Source organism: Corvus moneduloides, chromosome 18, assembly GCF_009650955.1.
Source record: "Corvus moneduloides isolate bCorMon1 chromosome 18, bCorMon1.pri, whole genome shotgun sequence".
NCBI lineage: Eukaryota > Metazoa > Chordata > Aves > Passeriformes > Corvidae > Corvus > Corvus moneduloides.
This window is the reverse complement of record NC_045493.1, coordinates 5298343-5315124: the sequence shown is the minus strand read 5'-3', so window position 1 is coordinate 5315124 and position 16782 is coordinate 5298343. Positions and strand designations below refer to the sequence as shown.

The window sequence follows — 16782 nt, the reverse complement described above, 5'->3', positions numbered from 1 at the left end:
TCCTCTTCCCTTTGTTTTCTGGGATGCCCTACTTCTGAAGAAGTGGAATTCAGAATATTTGATATTTGTGGTGCTCAGTGTGGGTTACCAATACTGGTCTTGGTCACAGATATTCACACACTAACAGCCAGGACTGATGGATCCTGTTTGTCAGTGGTGGAAAACACAGACTTGTAGAGAGCAGGACGTCCTCCCCAGTGCTGGCAGATATCTCAGCTGTTACCTTCATAAGAAGCTTATTAACAGAGGAACTTCTGCGTAGTTTGATAAGAAAACTGCATTATGTAGGACTGTTTTCCCAAATGCAGACTCACAGGCTGAGATATGTACAAAGCCTGCAGCTGTCTCAGGCCTCTGGGACATATAGTTTCTCAGGGTGAATGAAGCTGCCAGCTCAGGTGAGTGGTCTGGAGAGCAACGCAGACCTTGCCACCAGCTCTCAGACTGACAGTACTGTGCTGAGATCTCTATTGTGAATATATTTTCAAGTCTGTTCCCAGGTCCCTCTGGGCACACCCTCTTACTAGCTCTGGGCCAGGCCTTCCAGATTCACCATGAGGTTACACAACAGGACAAGAGCTCCCTGAGACTGACTGGATTTAGACTGTGGGATGGTCTGGGCCCTGATGTGGTTTGCTGTTTTGCAAATCCTTTGTGCCAAACATCACTGCAAGCAGATGCTCAGTTTCAGATACGGGTCACTCTTCAATGCACTGGCTTCACACCTGAGTGTGAAGTGACTGAGTGACTGAGACTAAAGGTACACTTTGAACACTTATTGTGACCCAGCACTAGATCTCTATCAGCTTTACTACTGCTCACCTAGGACCATTTGGCCAAACCTGGTGCTTGCCTTCCCAGCACTAGGAACCCAGCCCATACAAGTTCATGTATGGCTCTAGTGAGACCAACCTCCTCTATTTGCTGCTCGAGCTCTGTGATATTGGGAAACAGCTGATCGTGAATTCTGGGCTCTTCCACTGCTTTCTTCACATCGTAACCAAACCAGATGGAATTCATGATCGTCTGTGAGATGCAAAAAGCCTTAATGTTAATTACTTGTCTTCAAAGAAGTTTGACCCTTGTAGCCACACAGGTAGAGGTGCCTCAAGGATGTTCACCAGAGCACATAAAAGGCACCATTTCTGGTTTACATGGCTTTCAGTGGTTTTTCTCTTGGCTAAGCAAAACACAGGTACATTGCAGCCAGTCAGGTTGTATATGCTTAGGAGGATTCCACACAAAGAAACCATGAGTGACTAAAATTAACATAGCAAAAGGATCAGATCCTTAAGCTATGGTGGCTGGATTTATGCCACTGTAACTAAGCACACAACAGTCACCTCAACAAACACACCTACAGCTTCCTGCTATTGTACAAACAGTTCACTTAGGCCTGGCTCATCTCTACAGGCTTGAACTGCAGGCTGGAGCAGCTGGGAAACGAGAACACCCTCAGAGTTCAGGGCTTAGGAAGCTGCTTGTAGCAGTTTTTACAGACTTCTCCTCTACCTCAGCCAGAAAGCCAGATCCAGCCTGGTGCTGCTGTGGGCTGGCACAGGGGACAGTCACTGCTGCAGTCACTCTTGGGCTAGTTTGAGCTGCCACAGCAGCTCACAGAGGCCCTGCCTGTCAGGCCTGACACTGTACCTGTGCTAAGTTCTTGTTTAGCTTCTCAGTGTGACTTTCATCCAAAGTTTGGGATGTTGGATGGGAATGGCTCTAAACTAGGTAAATAGGTTCCTGGAGATCCAGAGAACAGAAGTCAAAGCAAATCTTCTGCAATGGTAAGAACAACGTGCCAGAGAAAAAGACATGGAGTCACTGAAGGAGGCAATTTAATAGCAGACCTTTTGTAGCCCTGGCAGGAGTTGGTGTTGGAGGACTGCCCCTCAGAATGCCAGGCAGGAACCTCCTTTTCAAGCCCCTGGCCCCCAGCAGGGAGCCACAGCCATGATCCTGTCACAGGTGCAGGCAGGAATCCCCCCAAATGCTGCCTCTCCCATTTTGCCTCATGTTGTCCCCCATTTGCCCACACTGTCACGTACCAGTGCTGTTGCTGTAGTTATTTTTGTTCCTCCAGAAGCACCAACCACCATCCTCACCTTTTTCATTTTATCCACCAAAATGGAGGGGCACATAGAGGACATTGGCTGTTTACCTGTTGGGGACACAGATGCAACACAGAGGCTCAGTTTTCTACCTGCAGCTCACAAACTTCCAGCTCTTTCTCCATGTCTAAACCCAGAGCCTCAGTATCCACCTTCCTGACTCAGCTCATGTGTCCTGTTCAGTCCTTGGGGATCCCACCATCCCCTGCACTCATCTCTTTCTTGACTCTCTCCCACCCCTGTCCTCTGCAGATCCCAGACCTGTGTCCCATGGCACAGATGCTGCAGTGTGAGCATGTAAAACACAGCCAAAAGACTGAGTCAGGAAGGCAGTTTACAGTTACCTGGAGCGATGAAATTTGCTGGAGAGGGAGGGATCCCAAATCCATTGATTATGTAAGGTGAGCTGAAGTCATCCATTTCATCATTAAATATGATTCCACTCACGTTGGATCGTACATCAGAGCCAAAGCTGGAGAAAACAAATTGTCAAAGACAGGTCAAAACCGCAGCAAATCTAGGAGGAGCTTCAGCTGAATTTACTGCAATGTGAAACCTGGGATTTGATTGGAGTAACGCTCCACTCCCTCCCATTGTAAAGGACTTTCTGTCACCCCTAGGGGGGAAGGAAGCGGTTAATACCATGAGTACACAGCTACACACAGAGGAAAGGCAGCCCAGAGCCCTTCCTCCAGCTCCCCTGAGAGGACCCCATGGAGAAAACCAGCACAGCACCTAAGTACAACTAATTTCCCTTCCAAGGGGGCAGTCTGCACTCCATTCAGAGGCAGCATAGCTCAAAGGTGGGCACATTTGGGAATGACTGGGGGTTTCTTAAATGTGTCAAGCTGGAGACATTTTCTAGGGATAAAAATAAGCTTCACACCTTGGCTCCAGACCGTATGTGTGAACACAGCTCTTTCTGACAGCACTCAAAGCCAAACACTGTGCTTCCAGGCCAGTTGTATTAGTTCAAATTCCTTCCAAAAGCCTGGGAAATCAGAATCAGCAGCAATAGCTCTGCTTATGAGAAGATCCAGATACAGTGAATGTTGTTTTGGTGGTGGAATTCAACATGAGAGAAGACACATCTTGTCCTCTGACACAAGAATGAGGCCTCAGTGCTGAGCACTGACCTGCAAGCTCAGCAGAGGAGCCCAGCACTACTGACCCTACCCCACCCCAGAGGTGACAGCTCAGCCGTGTTTGATACCAACCCCAGAACCAGCACTAGGAAGATGGCAAAGGCCTACAGGGAAGGAATGTCTGAGCTCATACTATTGGTTGATGGTGCTGGTGGCGGACACAGCACTGCCATCATCAGCCACAATGGAGATGTGGGATGTACCGGCATTGTCTCCAGTGTAATACACGGGCTCATAGTAGTCAACTGGATGGGAGGTGTTGTCTGTGATTTTCCTCCGGAGACCATCCGCAAAGAACTCGGATGTCATGTTTCTGATTGCCTGTCAGAAAAATCCAATGCAGTTACTCAGCAGATTAAGAGACATGTAGTTATGAGGCTGATATCCAATACTTCAGATCACAGTGGCAAATCCCAGCAGGGAGGCTACAGTTTTCCCCCAGGGGCTTTCCTTCTTGGATGATGGACCTTGGACCAAAAGAGCATTTCAAGCTGTCACAGGAGCAGCTGTTACAGTCTCCCCTTTGCGTAGAAGTTAATCAGCATCCATTATTGCAGTGCTATGGAAAGCTGCCTCCACACTGCTGTAAGGCAAGCGAGGCTACACTTGCTTCAGAGACAAGAGGAATGGGATCAGATTGAGAGGACAAGGCCAAGGCAAGCTCTGACCAAAGCTCTCCAAGTTAAAAATTTATGTTCATCAAGCTGGGCTGGGCTCAGAGCCTGCTGCTTTTGCAGGCACAGAAGTAAAAGCACAAAGTGCAAAGCTGGGAAAAGCAGGGTTTCTGTCTTCACCCCTTCCCATCTGTTGCTCCATTTGACTACAGGCAGGACTCTAGTTAGAGAGCCACAAGGATGCTGGGAATATAGTGAATAAAGCTTCAAACACTATAAAACCAGGCAGGGTTAGACCTAAATGTACTCCAGATCTCCTGGTGAACTGAGGAGTTTGCTTTTCCTTACAGCAGGAAGGTTGCCTCTATTTATAGCCCTCACAGCTCAGCCATGAGCCACACAGGACTTTTTGACTCACAGCTATTTCAGTGCCTGTCAATACCAAGTGGCACAGGCACTTTGGTGTTGCAGAAAGAAAAGGCTTTTTCCAGGTACCTCTGTAATGTTGACAAATTTTGGGTCTCCCAGCAAAGTCCTCTTGGCATAGGCAAAGCGAAAGGCCTCCACTATGCGGTGGTAGGTCAGACCTTTCTCCTCCATGGTTTTGATGCTGGCAGCAGAGAAGTTATATCCTGGCAACAGAAGGCAAATAACTGTGAACACAAAGCATGGGGTCAATGGACTGCTAATGCACCTGTGTCACATGAATAACCTTGAAGCCCAGTCTCTATAGAGATGAAGTCACTGGACTGTCCTAATCTCTACATGGAGAACACAGGAGCTCTGGTAGTTTTGAACACTGTGAGAATCAGCAGAAGAATTTGTACTTGCAGAGGTGTTTTCCAAAGAAGCCTCAAGTACATGTTAGGTTCCACCCATATGAATACCAGGGAAGTTCCCCTATCAGGAGAATATTTCTCCTCTTGCACCTGTATTTCAGGTAGGAAGGCAACATCCCTGAGTTTACAGCAGAAGAGGAATGTTTCTGCATTTCTGATCTCTCCTGGGCTCTCAGACTTCTCACCTGCTGGACAGCTATCAGGGGAGGCCTTGCTCCCCCAAAAAAGGTGATGTCTTTGGAGCTCTCCCAGCTCCTGCTGTCTGTGGGGCACTGCTCTGTGGCACTCTCACCTTTCAATATGTTGAAAATGAGGGCCAGAACTGGGCCACTTAGGGGGGCACTGGGTGTGTAGAGGGTGAACTCCCCAAGTTTGATCTGTATGGGGTCTTCGATCACTGTCGCATTGTAGTCCCGCAGGTCTTCCAATGTGACAATTCCCCCTGGAAAGAGAAGGAAACTAGAGATGTGGGTTTATGTGATCTCTGGTGGGAAGAGGTCATATTCCATCATCATGAATCACAGCAAGGACTGGAGGGAACATAGATAAATCCAAAAAGTAACAAGGTAAAGAAAGCAAAGATGTGTGCCCATGAGATTTATTCCTTGATAGATCCATCTGAGGCTCAGATAGTCTAAGCATGAAGTTGGGCTGATTTACAGCAGCCAAAACTGACAATCCATCTATTTTTCAAAGGACACCAGCAGTGTCAGGCTACAAAATGTCCTTAGGAATCCTGTTTACAGGAGGAAGATGCAGTTTTGGATGCAGATGCTTTGTGGCACCCCAGAGATAGAATAATTTGAGTGTTCCATCACCTTTCTTATCTGAAGGGGGAAGACAGTAAGTAATTATCCACCACAAATAAAGTCGGTAAATGACTCACACGAAGTTCACCAAGCTAACCAGTGCTGGCTGGTGAGGACAGGATACTGCCACCATCTAGTGGTACCGAGAGATCAAACAGCTCAGAGTTCACAGGACCACCAAGTATGTAACGTTTTAGGTAGAAACTCGTTGGATTCAGGCTCTGTGAACAGCCTGTATCTACTCAGCTACAGCCAGAGCTGCACAGACTTGGGAGGCTCTGTGGTACAGAAATGCACAGTTAATACTCTCCATTTCTGACTGAGTTTCAAACACATCCATTAAAGTGCTTCTTTTGGGTGTCCTGTTGCCACAAATCTCAGAGGCAGCATTTCAGGGTTGGCCCCTCCCAAGGCTTCTGCAGGTCACCAGCTCCTCCCTGGGCTCTGAGCAGTCTGGTCACTCCTGCTGCTTGGGACAGATGTCCTGGTTCTCACCTACACTGCGGATGTCAGCGATGATCTGCTTTGCCAGGCTTCCTGTGTAAAAGGCATCTGCTCCTTCTCTGGCTATAGTCTCGTAGGTCTTGGCTAGTTTGGGCATCTTGATGGTTTCACCCTCTTGCAGAATTTTCCCTCCTTTGCAGAACACTTCGCTAACAGAGAAAGGAGATTGAGAAGATCAGGTCTGAGAGACAAGTTCAAAACTATGCGTATCTGTGGCAGCTGAACCAGTATGAGTGGTCATGCTAGATGCTTCTTGGAGAGAAGAGAAACTGCCTGAACCATGGCCCAGGGGTCCTGATATCTTGCACTGGGACATACAAGTGAACAGTGTTTTCTGACCTGTGATGCCACATGCTCAGTTTGCTCAATGGACCCTGCAGCAGGGATTTTCACCACGGCAGCCACCCTCCCTGCCCACCCGAGGGGCCAACAAGTGCCTCAAGATGCACAGGAGGGGCCATAGTCCTTGAACTCAGCAGTTCAGTTCAGAGCACAGTCTATTATGCTATGAGGCTCAAAGCTTCCAGTAAATCCAGGAGAAGTGTTTCAGTCCCTGTGTTAGATCATTTTAAGGTAGATGGCTTCCTCTCTAGCTCCCTAATGATGGATCAAGAATGTGCTGCTCTGGACCTGCCAGATGGAAGGACAGGAGATAGTCCAGGGTGTACATTACCAATTGGATTGGAAATGAACCTGCAGCTGGCAGAGAGTTTAAGGAAAAGAGAGAATTAAGCATGATCTCCAGCAGGGCTGGACATAAACACTAAGGATTTGACTGTAAGAAGTGGAGGAGTATTTAAAACACTTCATGCTCAGTCTTTGCCAGAAGTGGATGGTCAGAGGCATTGCTTGAGGAAGGCTGATTGTAGAGTAAGAGATGATTCAAATTCCCACTGCTTGACAGCAGGTGAGATGTTGAAGGAGACTGAAATTGCTCCAAATGCAGGTAAGATCAGCTTGGTGCACTTACAGCATGAGGAAAAGCTGGAGATTCAGAAAATATGTTGCCATGTGGCAGATTGATCCCAGCACGTACTCTAATTCCACCTTTGCTCAGACAAATGGACTTTAGGAGTAGAATCTATCTCCCTTAAAAGGTCAGGACTGAACATTCCTAAAACTGGCCCCATGATTTATCACCTTTAGGTGTCTGCAGTGACACCAGCAGGCATAGTGAGTGTGGTTACTGGAGGGGATGCACACTCTCCATTACACAAACACAGGGACTTTGCAGATCGGATGCAGCCACCCCAAATTTCTCTGCATACAACAGCAACCGCTCTACCTACCACAGCAAGGGATTGCTTTCGATTGCCTCCTCTTTTGATTTGATGGCTGCAGCAAGGCCTTTCCCAACAGGGAATCCTTCTTTTGCCAGCTTGATACTGGGCAGAAACAGGTCTTTCCATGCCAGTTTGCCATGACGTTTGTGAGCCAGCTCATAGCCACGGATTTCTCCTGGAACAGCAATGGACAGTCCTCCTGGAGCAGAAAAGGAATGTGTTAAGTCTTCCACAGCAAGAAAAGAAAGTGGTTGATGGAGCAGGAGGTAGAGCAGGCATCTCTGCCAGCCCTGTTGTAGGCAGGGCTTGTGTGTACTGTGACCAGCTCAGCTTGTGAGAATTAACAGAATTAACAGGGTAACTTGGTCTGACATTTGTGCCTACATATTCTGAACTGCTGAAACACCTCTGTCCTTTTGCTGGTAACTCCAGTTTTAGGGTCATTTCCCCTCAGTAGGCTCTGTACCAGAGCAAAGCTGCTCGGAACACAGAAGCTATCATGGTGAGAGGACACAGGCTGTGACATACTTAAGTCAAAAACTTCGTTGCAGCATTGTAACTACAACTGGAACAGATTGATTCCACACTGCACAGTGATGCAGCAGTTTGCTTCAATCCTGTTTTCATTGGCATCTCCCAAAAGTTCAACACACTGCTCAAAATCCCTCCAAGGTGCTGTTCCTTCTTGCTTAAAAGAGTGACCATGAGGAGAACTAGTTAGTAATGCTTTCTATTTCTTACTAGAAAATACTTTCCTGAAAGGAAACTTCTCTGGAGGCCCCAAGCCATTAGTTGAAGACACCATAACAAGTATTTAGGGAGGACACCTGAACTGACAAAACCCAAGGTGATCCACACAGATTTATTCAAAGAGGTGGAAAGGAAAGATGGCACATATGGAACAGGTCATGCTCAGTGCTTTGCATTCACATGCATTTTCATGAAGTGAAAAGCAGAAAATGCTGGGGTCTTGACTAATTTAAAGGGCATTGTTTTTAGCTTCTTTGTCAGGCCAGAGTTTGCGAATTGTGTAAAGCAGAGGATATTTCTAGGGGAGAAATCCTGCAGGTAGGCAAGAACCTAACCATAAGAAATGTTCTTATTTTAGATGTGCCAGTAGCAGCTAATGCTGGAGCTATGTGGTCCCCCCAAAGCAGTGAAACAGCCTTTGCCATACCTTTCAGAGAGAGCTGTGTGTTGTTCCCAAACATGTCCTCTGTTGCTCTTTTTGGAGCCACCTCTCTTGCATTAACGATTTCCACTTTTCCTTTAATGACAGAGCAAGGAAGATGATGTTTAGCTCTGGACTCAGCACACAGGCACGGTCTCTGCTGAAGGACTCTGGTCAACATGAGCCAGTTTCTTGGCAATTATTTTGAGGACATTCCCCCAGAGGCTGTGAGCATCAGTCATTTACCTTCTCTCAGGTAGGATAAATCACCTGCCTTAGATAAAGTTCTCAAGCTGTTCCAGCTATGTATGGCCCTGTCCCTTACCTGTGCTGCTGTAGATGGTAAAGAAGAGGCCCCCTCCAATGCCCATGCTGTGAGCGTTCATGAGTCCTACGCAAAGCAGGGCTGCAATCGCAGCATCCACCGCTGATCCTCCTTGCTTGAGGATGTCCCTGTGCAGCAGAAGGGAAGGTGACGTGTGACAGTGTCTCAGCTCCCTGTGAGCAGTGCATGCAGCTTGTCAGAGCAACTACAACAGATTCTCTGGGGCACATTTGTCCACACCCAGTCTATGTGTTCCTCAGGAATAGGAAGTTTTGTCACCAGAGAGAACAGACCCTAATGATCTGTGTGCAGACCAGATCAGCCCTCATTAGACACATCCATATCAGGCTGAAAACACCAAGATGTGACAGAGTATACATGGGGACAGACATTCCACAAACATTCGTTACACTGTCATAAGAAATGACAGTTTTCTGAGGAGCCTTAAATCTGCAGCACTTGAGACTAGAACTGGAGGATATCCCAACAGAAGTTTTTTTAAAGGAGCTAGAAAGACAACTCTTGTTCTCACTGCTCATGGAGCCAAGGAATCTTTACCTGCTATGTTGTCTGTAAGCAACTGCAGTAAAGCTGGTCAAGCATGGTAAAAGCCTGGGGTTTATTAGGATCTCCTCTCTCTACAGGGAGATTATGTATTGATTATCCATGCTGGGCATCTGTCAGGATTGCACCTGTACATTGGGGAAGCAGCAGTTCTGTCTCATGCAAGAGCTGTCAGAGCTAATGAGAGTCAGGACACAATGAATGGGTACCTTCCAACGATGGAGCACTGCCCTGCATCAGTGGCCACAGCCGCCCTCTTGTACGTGTGTGCGTCCCCCGAGCCTGAGCGCAGCCCGAAGAAGAGTCCCAGGAACAAGATGAGCCCCAGCAGGGCTACGGTCACCACTGTGACCACCAAACAGCGCGTCTTCATCTTCCTATGGCAAGAGACAGGATTATCAGCCCTGCTGCCACCCCCTTTCATCTCCTCAAACCAGCAACTATCACTCAGGTAAGAACCTGCCTTGCAGCAGGCAGATAACATCATATACTGAAAAACCTCCAGATGCATAGGTGAGAAAGGAAATTCAAGGAGCAGAACACAATTGGTGTTAGTCATGACTGACCTCATCTTCAGAACAAAAATTTTTTAAAAATTCAACTTCACATAATCTGCTTTTAAATGCCATGTCTGTGGAGGAGTCTGTCTGGAAGGTTGCCAAGGACCAGTGCAAAACACATCTTAGTCATTAGGAAGCAACCTTGGACAAAGCTGCTTGGCACAACCCAGTATGAGCACAGTTCCTGCTCCTGCCTGGGGCCCTTGGCCAGAGCACCTTCCTGATGAGCCAGGCACTTCCAGAGAGCCATGGCCAGTGCTCAGGTTTCCATGTGTCCCAGTCCTGCACTCAGCTGCTCTGGGGCTGCACAGGGCTCATCTGAGAGTGAGCACAGAATGCCAAGGAGCTTTCCAGGTACAAACAGAGATGAGTCGAGAGCTATTGAGTGGATGGAGAGACACTGCCACCTTGGTGGGACAGGCAGTTCAGCAAATACAGCTTGAACAGATACCCTTTGACCCATTTTCTTTTCCATTACAAGACTGCTCCAGCAAAATAGACCAAAATTAATCATATTGCTTCAGAGACCACCTTCCCCCTTCGTACTGCAGCTTTGAGTTTTTACCACAACTTCAACACAACAGCCAAGATGCCCTTTACCTTACTGAAGCATCTGCCATCCTCAGAGAAAAGCCAGTCCATGGAATTGTGGTGAAGAATGGATGCACCTATCCCACTGTGTATGCCCAGCTGCCCAAGGCAGAGTGAACTCCAACAGCCAGAGCAGCACTCAGTGCCTTGCAGCAGCCACACACACAGGATTAGGCAGCAGTGAGTGTGCCAGCACTGAGCTAACTAGAGGAAACAGGCCAGGCCAGCCAAACCAAAACTTTTCTCAGAGTGGGGTGATTAGCAAGCAGGGCCCCCCCAGCCTCACCTCCCAGCTTAAACCAGGAGATACACATTTGCTATCCAAGCCCTGTATCTGTGAGTTTCAGTCTGAGCACTAGAGATGCCCATCTTGATCCAGGTAAAGCAGCTCAAACCAGAGTGTAAATCTACTGTATGTGCTGCTCTCTAAACAAATGTCAGCCAAGGGTAGTAAATGGATGAAAATTCTTTCCAGGTTCGAGAACTTAATTTACACTCAACTACCTTTAAAAGAGACCAGTGGTGTGTTTGCAGAGCAATGACTGTGCAGGGAAACAGAGAAGCCATTATGTCCCCGACAATAGCTCACACACAGCCTCAGAGTTTAAAGACAGTTTTGTTTGTTGGCAGAGAGATTTCAGCTTCAGCACTGGCAGTCTCCTCCAGGCTTCACAAGAAATGCCATGGGATCTTTTATCTGTGCCCCAGCTCGGCAGAAGGTACTTTGTTTGGTCTGAAGGCTGCTCTGTGCTGGGCTGTCCTTTGAGCCTGGGCTGACTCAAGCCCCGCAGTGCTGTGTTAACCCGTGGGCTTCTGGCTCGGACTCTGCAGCTCTTTTCCACAGCTGGGTCTCTCACTGCTGGGCTCCTGCAGAGCCTCATCAGGCAAGTTACTCTAACAGCAGGAGAGAAGGGGAAATTTCAGGTACTACCTCTGCTCTCACCTTTCACCTCCTCTCTGGAATGGGATCACATCTGTGAGCATCCCCTAGACTCACAAGAGCTCCATGCTGTGTCCTGCTGCCTGGTGAGTACACAGACCTTGGAAAGGGCCCTCCAACCAACTTCATATGACTCAGGCACAGCTCCTGGCCTGCCAGGCATGAGGATAAGACATGCACCACTGAGCAGGAACACACACAGGCTGTCATGCAGAGATACTGACTGCTGGGCACTGCCAAGTGAATGACCTTAATGAAGGTGTATCTGTGCAATCTGTCAGACTGATCCTGATCAGAAAGCAGCAGATGTATGAGCTCAAGACCCTGCAGCTTTCTCTTCTTCAGCAATAGAGAGAGCAAACCCAGCTGACAATAATCCTCTCCACCTTTGCTGCCAGCTCAACTCCCATAAACTCCTTAGCTCATCTCAGGCCTGACCCTAGAGGGAAGAACAGCCCTCACTGCCTTCCCAATTGTAGCACGGCAGGGCCAAATGTGCATTTGGTTTGATGTACAGAAATCAGGAGATGGACCAGGAGCCTGCAGATATCCACTGTCTAACCCACCTCTGCATACTCTTTGTGCCGTGGGCAGGCACTCTGCAGAAACAGCTGAGTTTTTGGACCAATGGTCTGTTTGAACCTTGGCTTTGACTTGAGTCCCCATTATGATTTATTATTGGGAGTGGAGCAGCAGCTGCAGGCTACCACCTGAACAGGCTCCCCAGCTATTGTCTGCTTAGGCTGGCTTTAACCTCCACATCTCTGCCAAATCCAGCTGTTTGGAAGCTTGGCTTCAGTCACAGAGTGCTTTGGCAGCAGCAATAGGTCTCCAGGAGAGAGGAGCTGTAAAGCAATTAAAAGCAATACAATTATTTCTCACTGTTACAAAGGTCCAACAGCCAGTCTTAGCCATGGAATTTAAAAAGTAGCCTGATTGCCTTAATTTACATCAGGAGAGGGGGAGGACCAGCAAGTAGCAGAGTTATGCTTGTACAAGCAGCCCCATTGAGCTGTATTCAGATGTGTCACAACATGCACAACCTTATTTAAACGTGACACTGGGTTTTAATTAAAAGAACCTCAGTACAACAGGGGGTTGCTAGTTAGTGTCAAGTCTCTGCCAAGAGGGCTGGGGCATTCTGTAGAGAGGAGGAATCTGCCATGGCCAGGGAAAGTGCTGGGAGAGTTGGAAGAGGAGAAGGAGGAGATGTACCAGCCAGAAATCAGTGGGGAGAGAACAGTGGGATACCAGAGGATGACAAAGGACTCCAGGCATGGTCAGGCACTGCTTTGTTCCCAAATGAAGTAGTAAATGAAGCATCCACTGACGACACACAAAACTTTAACCACAAACTTTAACCCAACAGGTTTCTGCTTTAAACCCATCTTGCAACAGCTTCATACCTCAGCACCTGCTCCTGAGAGTACTCCCAGTTGCAGTAGCCACTACTGGACCATTAGCTTTGAGATATCCACCCATATTACTTTCCCCAGGCAGCACAAGATACGCAAGGATAGTTTGGACATCTCGACTCTCGTCACAGGACACAGGCGATGCTCTCACATTATGTGACAAACAATGAAGTTCCATCACGAGATATTTTAATTGAAGCCTTACACAGTCTTCAACTCCACCAGTGATAAGGGAACTAAAGCAGCGGTTCAGCAAAGCCATGAAGAAGCTCAAAGAGGCTTCCAAATTCAGACCTAGGCACTGCTCCCACCTGAAGCAGGAGGACAAAGCAGTCCCTAGAGAAACCCAGCAATTCCATTCAACTCAGTCAAAAGCCTTCCTCACAGATGGTGCCTCTGTGCTGGTCCCTGTCCAGCAGCCAGCACCCCCCTCTTTGTTAATCCCAGCATTGCAGACTCGTGTAGATACACATCAGTTTGCAGGAGAAAGGCCTCAGTGGGGATCAGTGGTCCCTACTTATCGCTGAGATAATCGACCCTGAAAAGAGCTGAGCGCTAAGTCCATGAATGAAGGGGCTGCTCAACCGGGTCTCAGGTGCTGCTCAAGGAGAGCTCTTGTGACTCAAACAGAGCTGTTGTGAGCACAGTTTGTGACTCCTCCACAGGCACAGGCTTTTCTGAAGCCTAATGGCATATAGTATTCTGCCCAATGCAGATCAAACTGAGTTCATTGAGGAAGAAACAGTAATTTCCTCTTGAAGCAACTTTTTCCTCAAAAATCCTTCATGTCCTCCTGCAAAAATTTTAGCATCAAATCCAACATTTTTATTTTAAGACACTTCAGCATAAACTATGAAGTGGGAAAAAAAGGCAGAAAGGTAGAATAAATACAAAATTCCCCATTTCACATGGTTTTCACAGTGCTTCCTAGTTGAGGACCTCCCAGAAATCCACAGCTGGCAAACTCAATCTCAAAAACGTGAGTTATCAAAGTTTTATAAACCCATTTAAAACATTATTGTTATGGCCACTCCCAATTTAAAGTCAAAATGCTTCATCAAAATAGCTCAGTTCTCCTAACAGTTGCAAAAGATGTTTTCAGGTGCTCTTTTGCCGTTAAACTAGAAGTTGTTTATTAGACCTGAACTTATTCAGACTGGTTAGTCAGGTCCTATCATTCTCTTTTGGCAAGCTTTGATCTGCTTACTAAAAAAGTCACATTTTCACACATTCTGTTGAATAAGAAATCCCACACAGCACTTTCAGGCTGAGGGGAATGGTTCAATGAAGGTAATTCCTATTTCCTCCTTACCTCTCCAGAATATTTGCAAGTTGGTCCTGTCCTTTTGCACAGATCTGTGTGTACTGATCGCCTCTGAATGTCCTTTCTCAGGAAGTGAACCCTTTTCTAGGGGCAGAACATCCTTGTAGCAGTAGCAGTAACCACTTATCTTCCCTTAAAAGCTCTCCAAAACTCGTAGTGTACTATTTGGTATTTGTACTGCTCACAGAGATGAAACTCATTATGTTTGAATTCACAGTATCAGAGGAATGCAGAAGTAATCATTGACTAGGTGAAGAGTCAAGAACCCACACCTCTTAAAATGCATATTTCAGGATCCACGAAGATTGTTTATCAAGAGCAGAATCATTCTGTGTTCCTGGATTTGGTTACTATGTGGTACAAATGTTTTTCCTCACCTTGCTGCTAGCTCTGAAGTTCTGATTAAGCAACTCAGCAAATACAATGGACTCAAGCTGCACCAGGAAAGATTTAGATTGGATGTTAGCAAAAATTTCTTCACTGAAATGGTGGTTAGGCATTGGAATGGGCTACTCCAGAAAGTTGTGGAGTAACCACCTCTGGAGGGACTTAAAAGACACGTAGATATGGCACTTGGGGACATGGTTTAGTGGTGATTTGGCAGTGCTGGCTTAATGGTTGGACTCGATGATCTTAAAGGTCTTTTCCAACCTAAATTGTCCTGTGATTCTAAGTACATGGTGTCTCCACATGGTCAAGTACCCTCACACCACTCTTGCCTAAACCCCCGTGTTCACAGAGAGACTGGATTTTGTGTCTGTTCCTTCAGCTTAAACCCGGACTGCCAGATTCAGCTGTGATTACACACTTGGTGGGAATAACCTGTCTGCTAAGTGTGGGCAGCTGCCAGCAGTGCAAGAGCACCTGATCAGCTCACACACCTGCCCTTCAGCAATCACAGCCACACCACCCTGAACTGGCATCAGGTTCAGATCAGATTAATCCTCCAGCTGCAATAAGAAGATGTAATGCCTGTTCTGCCATGCCTGCTCCCACAGCAGCACCCTCTGGCAGGAAGGATGGCAGAGCAGGAAGGCAGGGATGAAGAAACACACCCTCCATCACCAAACCTCACTGAGGATTTTAAGCAACAATCCTACATGTGTCCCTGGGCCAAGTCTGGAAACACAGTTGCAGGTCAAAGGTTGGAGCTCACCGGCTGTTGAAGAGTGTAGCACAAAAGCCAGCAGAACCCAGACTGAAGGTAAGGAGCTGTACAAACTGCCCTCAGACTCTACAGACTCAGCCACTAAAATCTGGGCCATTGTTTCTGTCCATGGCTTGCTAGAAACCCCAGACCCTCCTTTGAAAACAGGCTCAATGTCCATCCAGAAATGCTGAATGCCCATCCAGAATGTAGCACAAGCAAACCACAGCCTGCCTGAAACTTGGGCACAGTGAGGATCCAAGCCCACATGTTTTAAGCCTGACTTTTAGCCAGAAGGCACTTTATAGGATGAAACACAGGATGAAGCAAAGGCTGCCTGGATCCCAGCCAGCACCATTAGATGCTATCTTAGGACTTACAGGGATCAATCAAGAGGTTAATGTCTCAACTCCAAACCAGCCCAGTCCCTCTGCCCCACACCAACCTTTGCTACACCAGATCTCCACTTGATGCAGAAGGATAGTAGCTGTACTACACTGACTCATTAACAAAATTTGGCCTAGATCCAAGATTAAAAGCTTTAGGGTGATATTTTCTCTGCCTAAAAATACATCTTCTTTTCTATAATAGCCACAAAATGGAGTTCTGTTTAACATTTACATGTGGAAAAATTAGTACTATAAAAGATGAGCATTTCAGCCCTGAGATATTGGGAAGGAATATAGCCTATGCCCATCTTTCAAAGATGACTTTCAAATACCCCTTTCAAGACATTGCATGAAAAGCACAGGCCCCTTCAGTTATATTGCTATTGTCCAAGAGGTCTTGAGCAAAAAATGGAAGCTTTCTGGAAAATAGATACTGGCACAGAAAATATTCTGCAGGCTCAGAAGGATTTGATGTATCTGCTGTTCCTACCAGCCAGTCTGAAGCACATATTCAGACTGCAGGCCACATTCAGCTGTTAACACACACCCCTCTCACTGTGTCTAATTTATTGATGCTCCACAGAAAAAATTGTGACAGGAGCACACAACTATCCTCTGAAAAAGCAGACAGTGTGGAAACGTGTCTGGTCTCTGCCCCAAACAAATCGACCTGCACTTTCAGTCTGTCACACCTTTGATATTAACAAGGGAATTTAAGATGCAGTCTACTGAGCAGAACCCTTTTCTTAATTTACTGACCCTGTAGCTGTGATGGTACCAGGATTTATGCTTAATATTTTCATAGTTCTAAAGTTGCTATGTCCCTGAAGTGGGTCTAGGTCAGAAGAGAGCCTTCCTGTCACATTTGTCTCAGAGGGTGCAAGATGACACGGAAAGGCTGTAAGAAAGCCCAGTCCTAAATCATATTTATCCCACTGTAGTACTTCACCTTCAGTGCTGAAAGGCAGGGTTTATATCAGTGAGCCACCAAAACTAAGCAAATTCTGTCCTTCTTCAAGGACAATGCAGCCTCATCTGTGGCATATTCACA

General features: G+C 47.0%; 1 protein-coding gene across 7 annotated transcripts in view; it reads right to left on the bottom strand.

Annotated features, from left to right (window-relative positions):
* GGT1 (gamma-glutamyltransferase 1) overlaps window positions 1-16782 on the bottom strand; it is a 30253-nt gene that overhangs the window by 966 nt on the left and 12505 nt on the right. For 5 of the 7 annotated variants that reach the window (XM_032127793.1, XM_032127794.1, XM_032127791.1 and 2 more), the window contains exons 2-12: window positions 9575-9742; window positions 8802-8929; window positions 8483-8572; window positions 7312-7504; window positions 6014-6171; window positions 5002-5151; window positions 4366-4502; window positions 3390-3577; window positions 2456-2583; window positions 2049-2161; window positions 913-1026 (exon numbers count right to left, since the gene is read on the bottom strand). In XM_032127793.1, coding sequence (XP_031983684.1) covers window positions 913-1026; window positions 2049-2161; window positions 2456-2583; window positions 3390-3577; window positions 4366-4502; window positions 5002-5151; window positions 6014-6171; window positions 7312-7504; window positions 8483-8572; window positions 8802-8929; window positions 9575-9738 — 1563 coding nt within the window. In that variant the 5' untranslated portion in view covers window positions 9739-9742. Of the gene's footprint in view, window positions 1-912; window positions 1027-2048; window positions 2162-2455; window positions 2584-3389; window positions 3578-4365; window positions 4503-5001; window positions 5152-6013; window positions 6172-7311; window positions 7505-8482; window positions 8573-8801; window positions 8930-9574; window positions 9743-10525; window positions 13401-14183; window positions 14620-16782 lie in introns of those variants that run through there. The other 2 variants (XM_032127795.1, XM_032127789.1) reach the window with 2 other exon arrangements.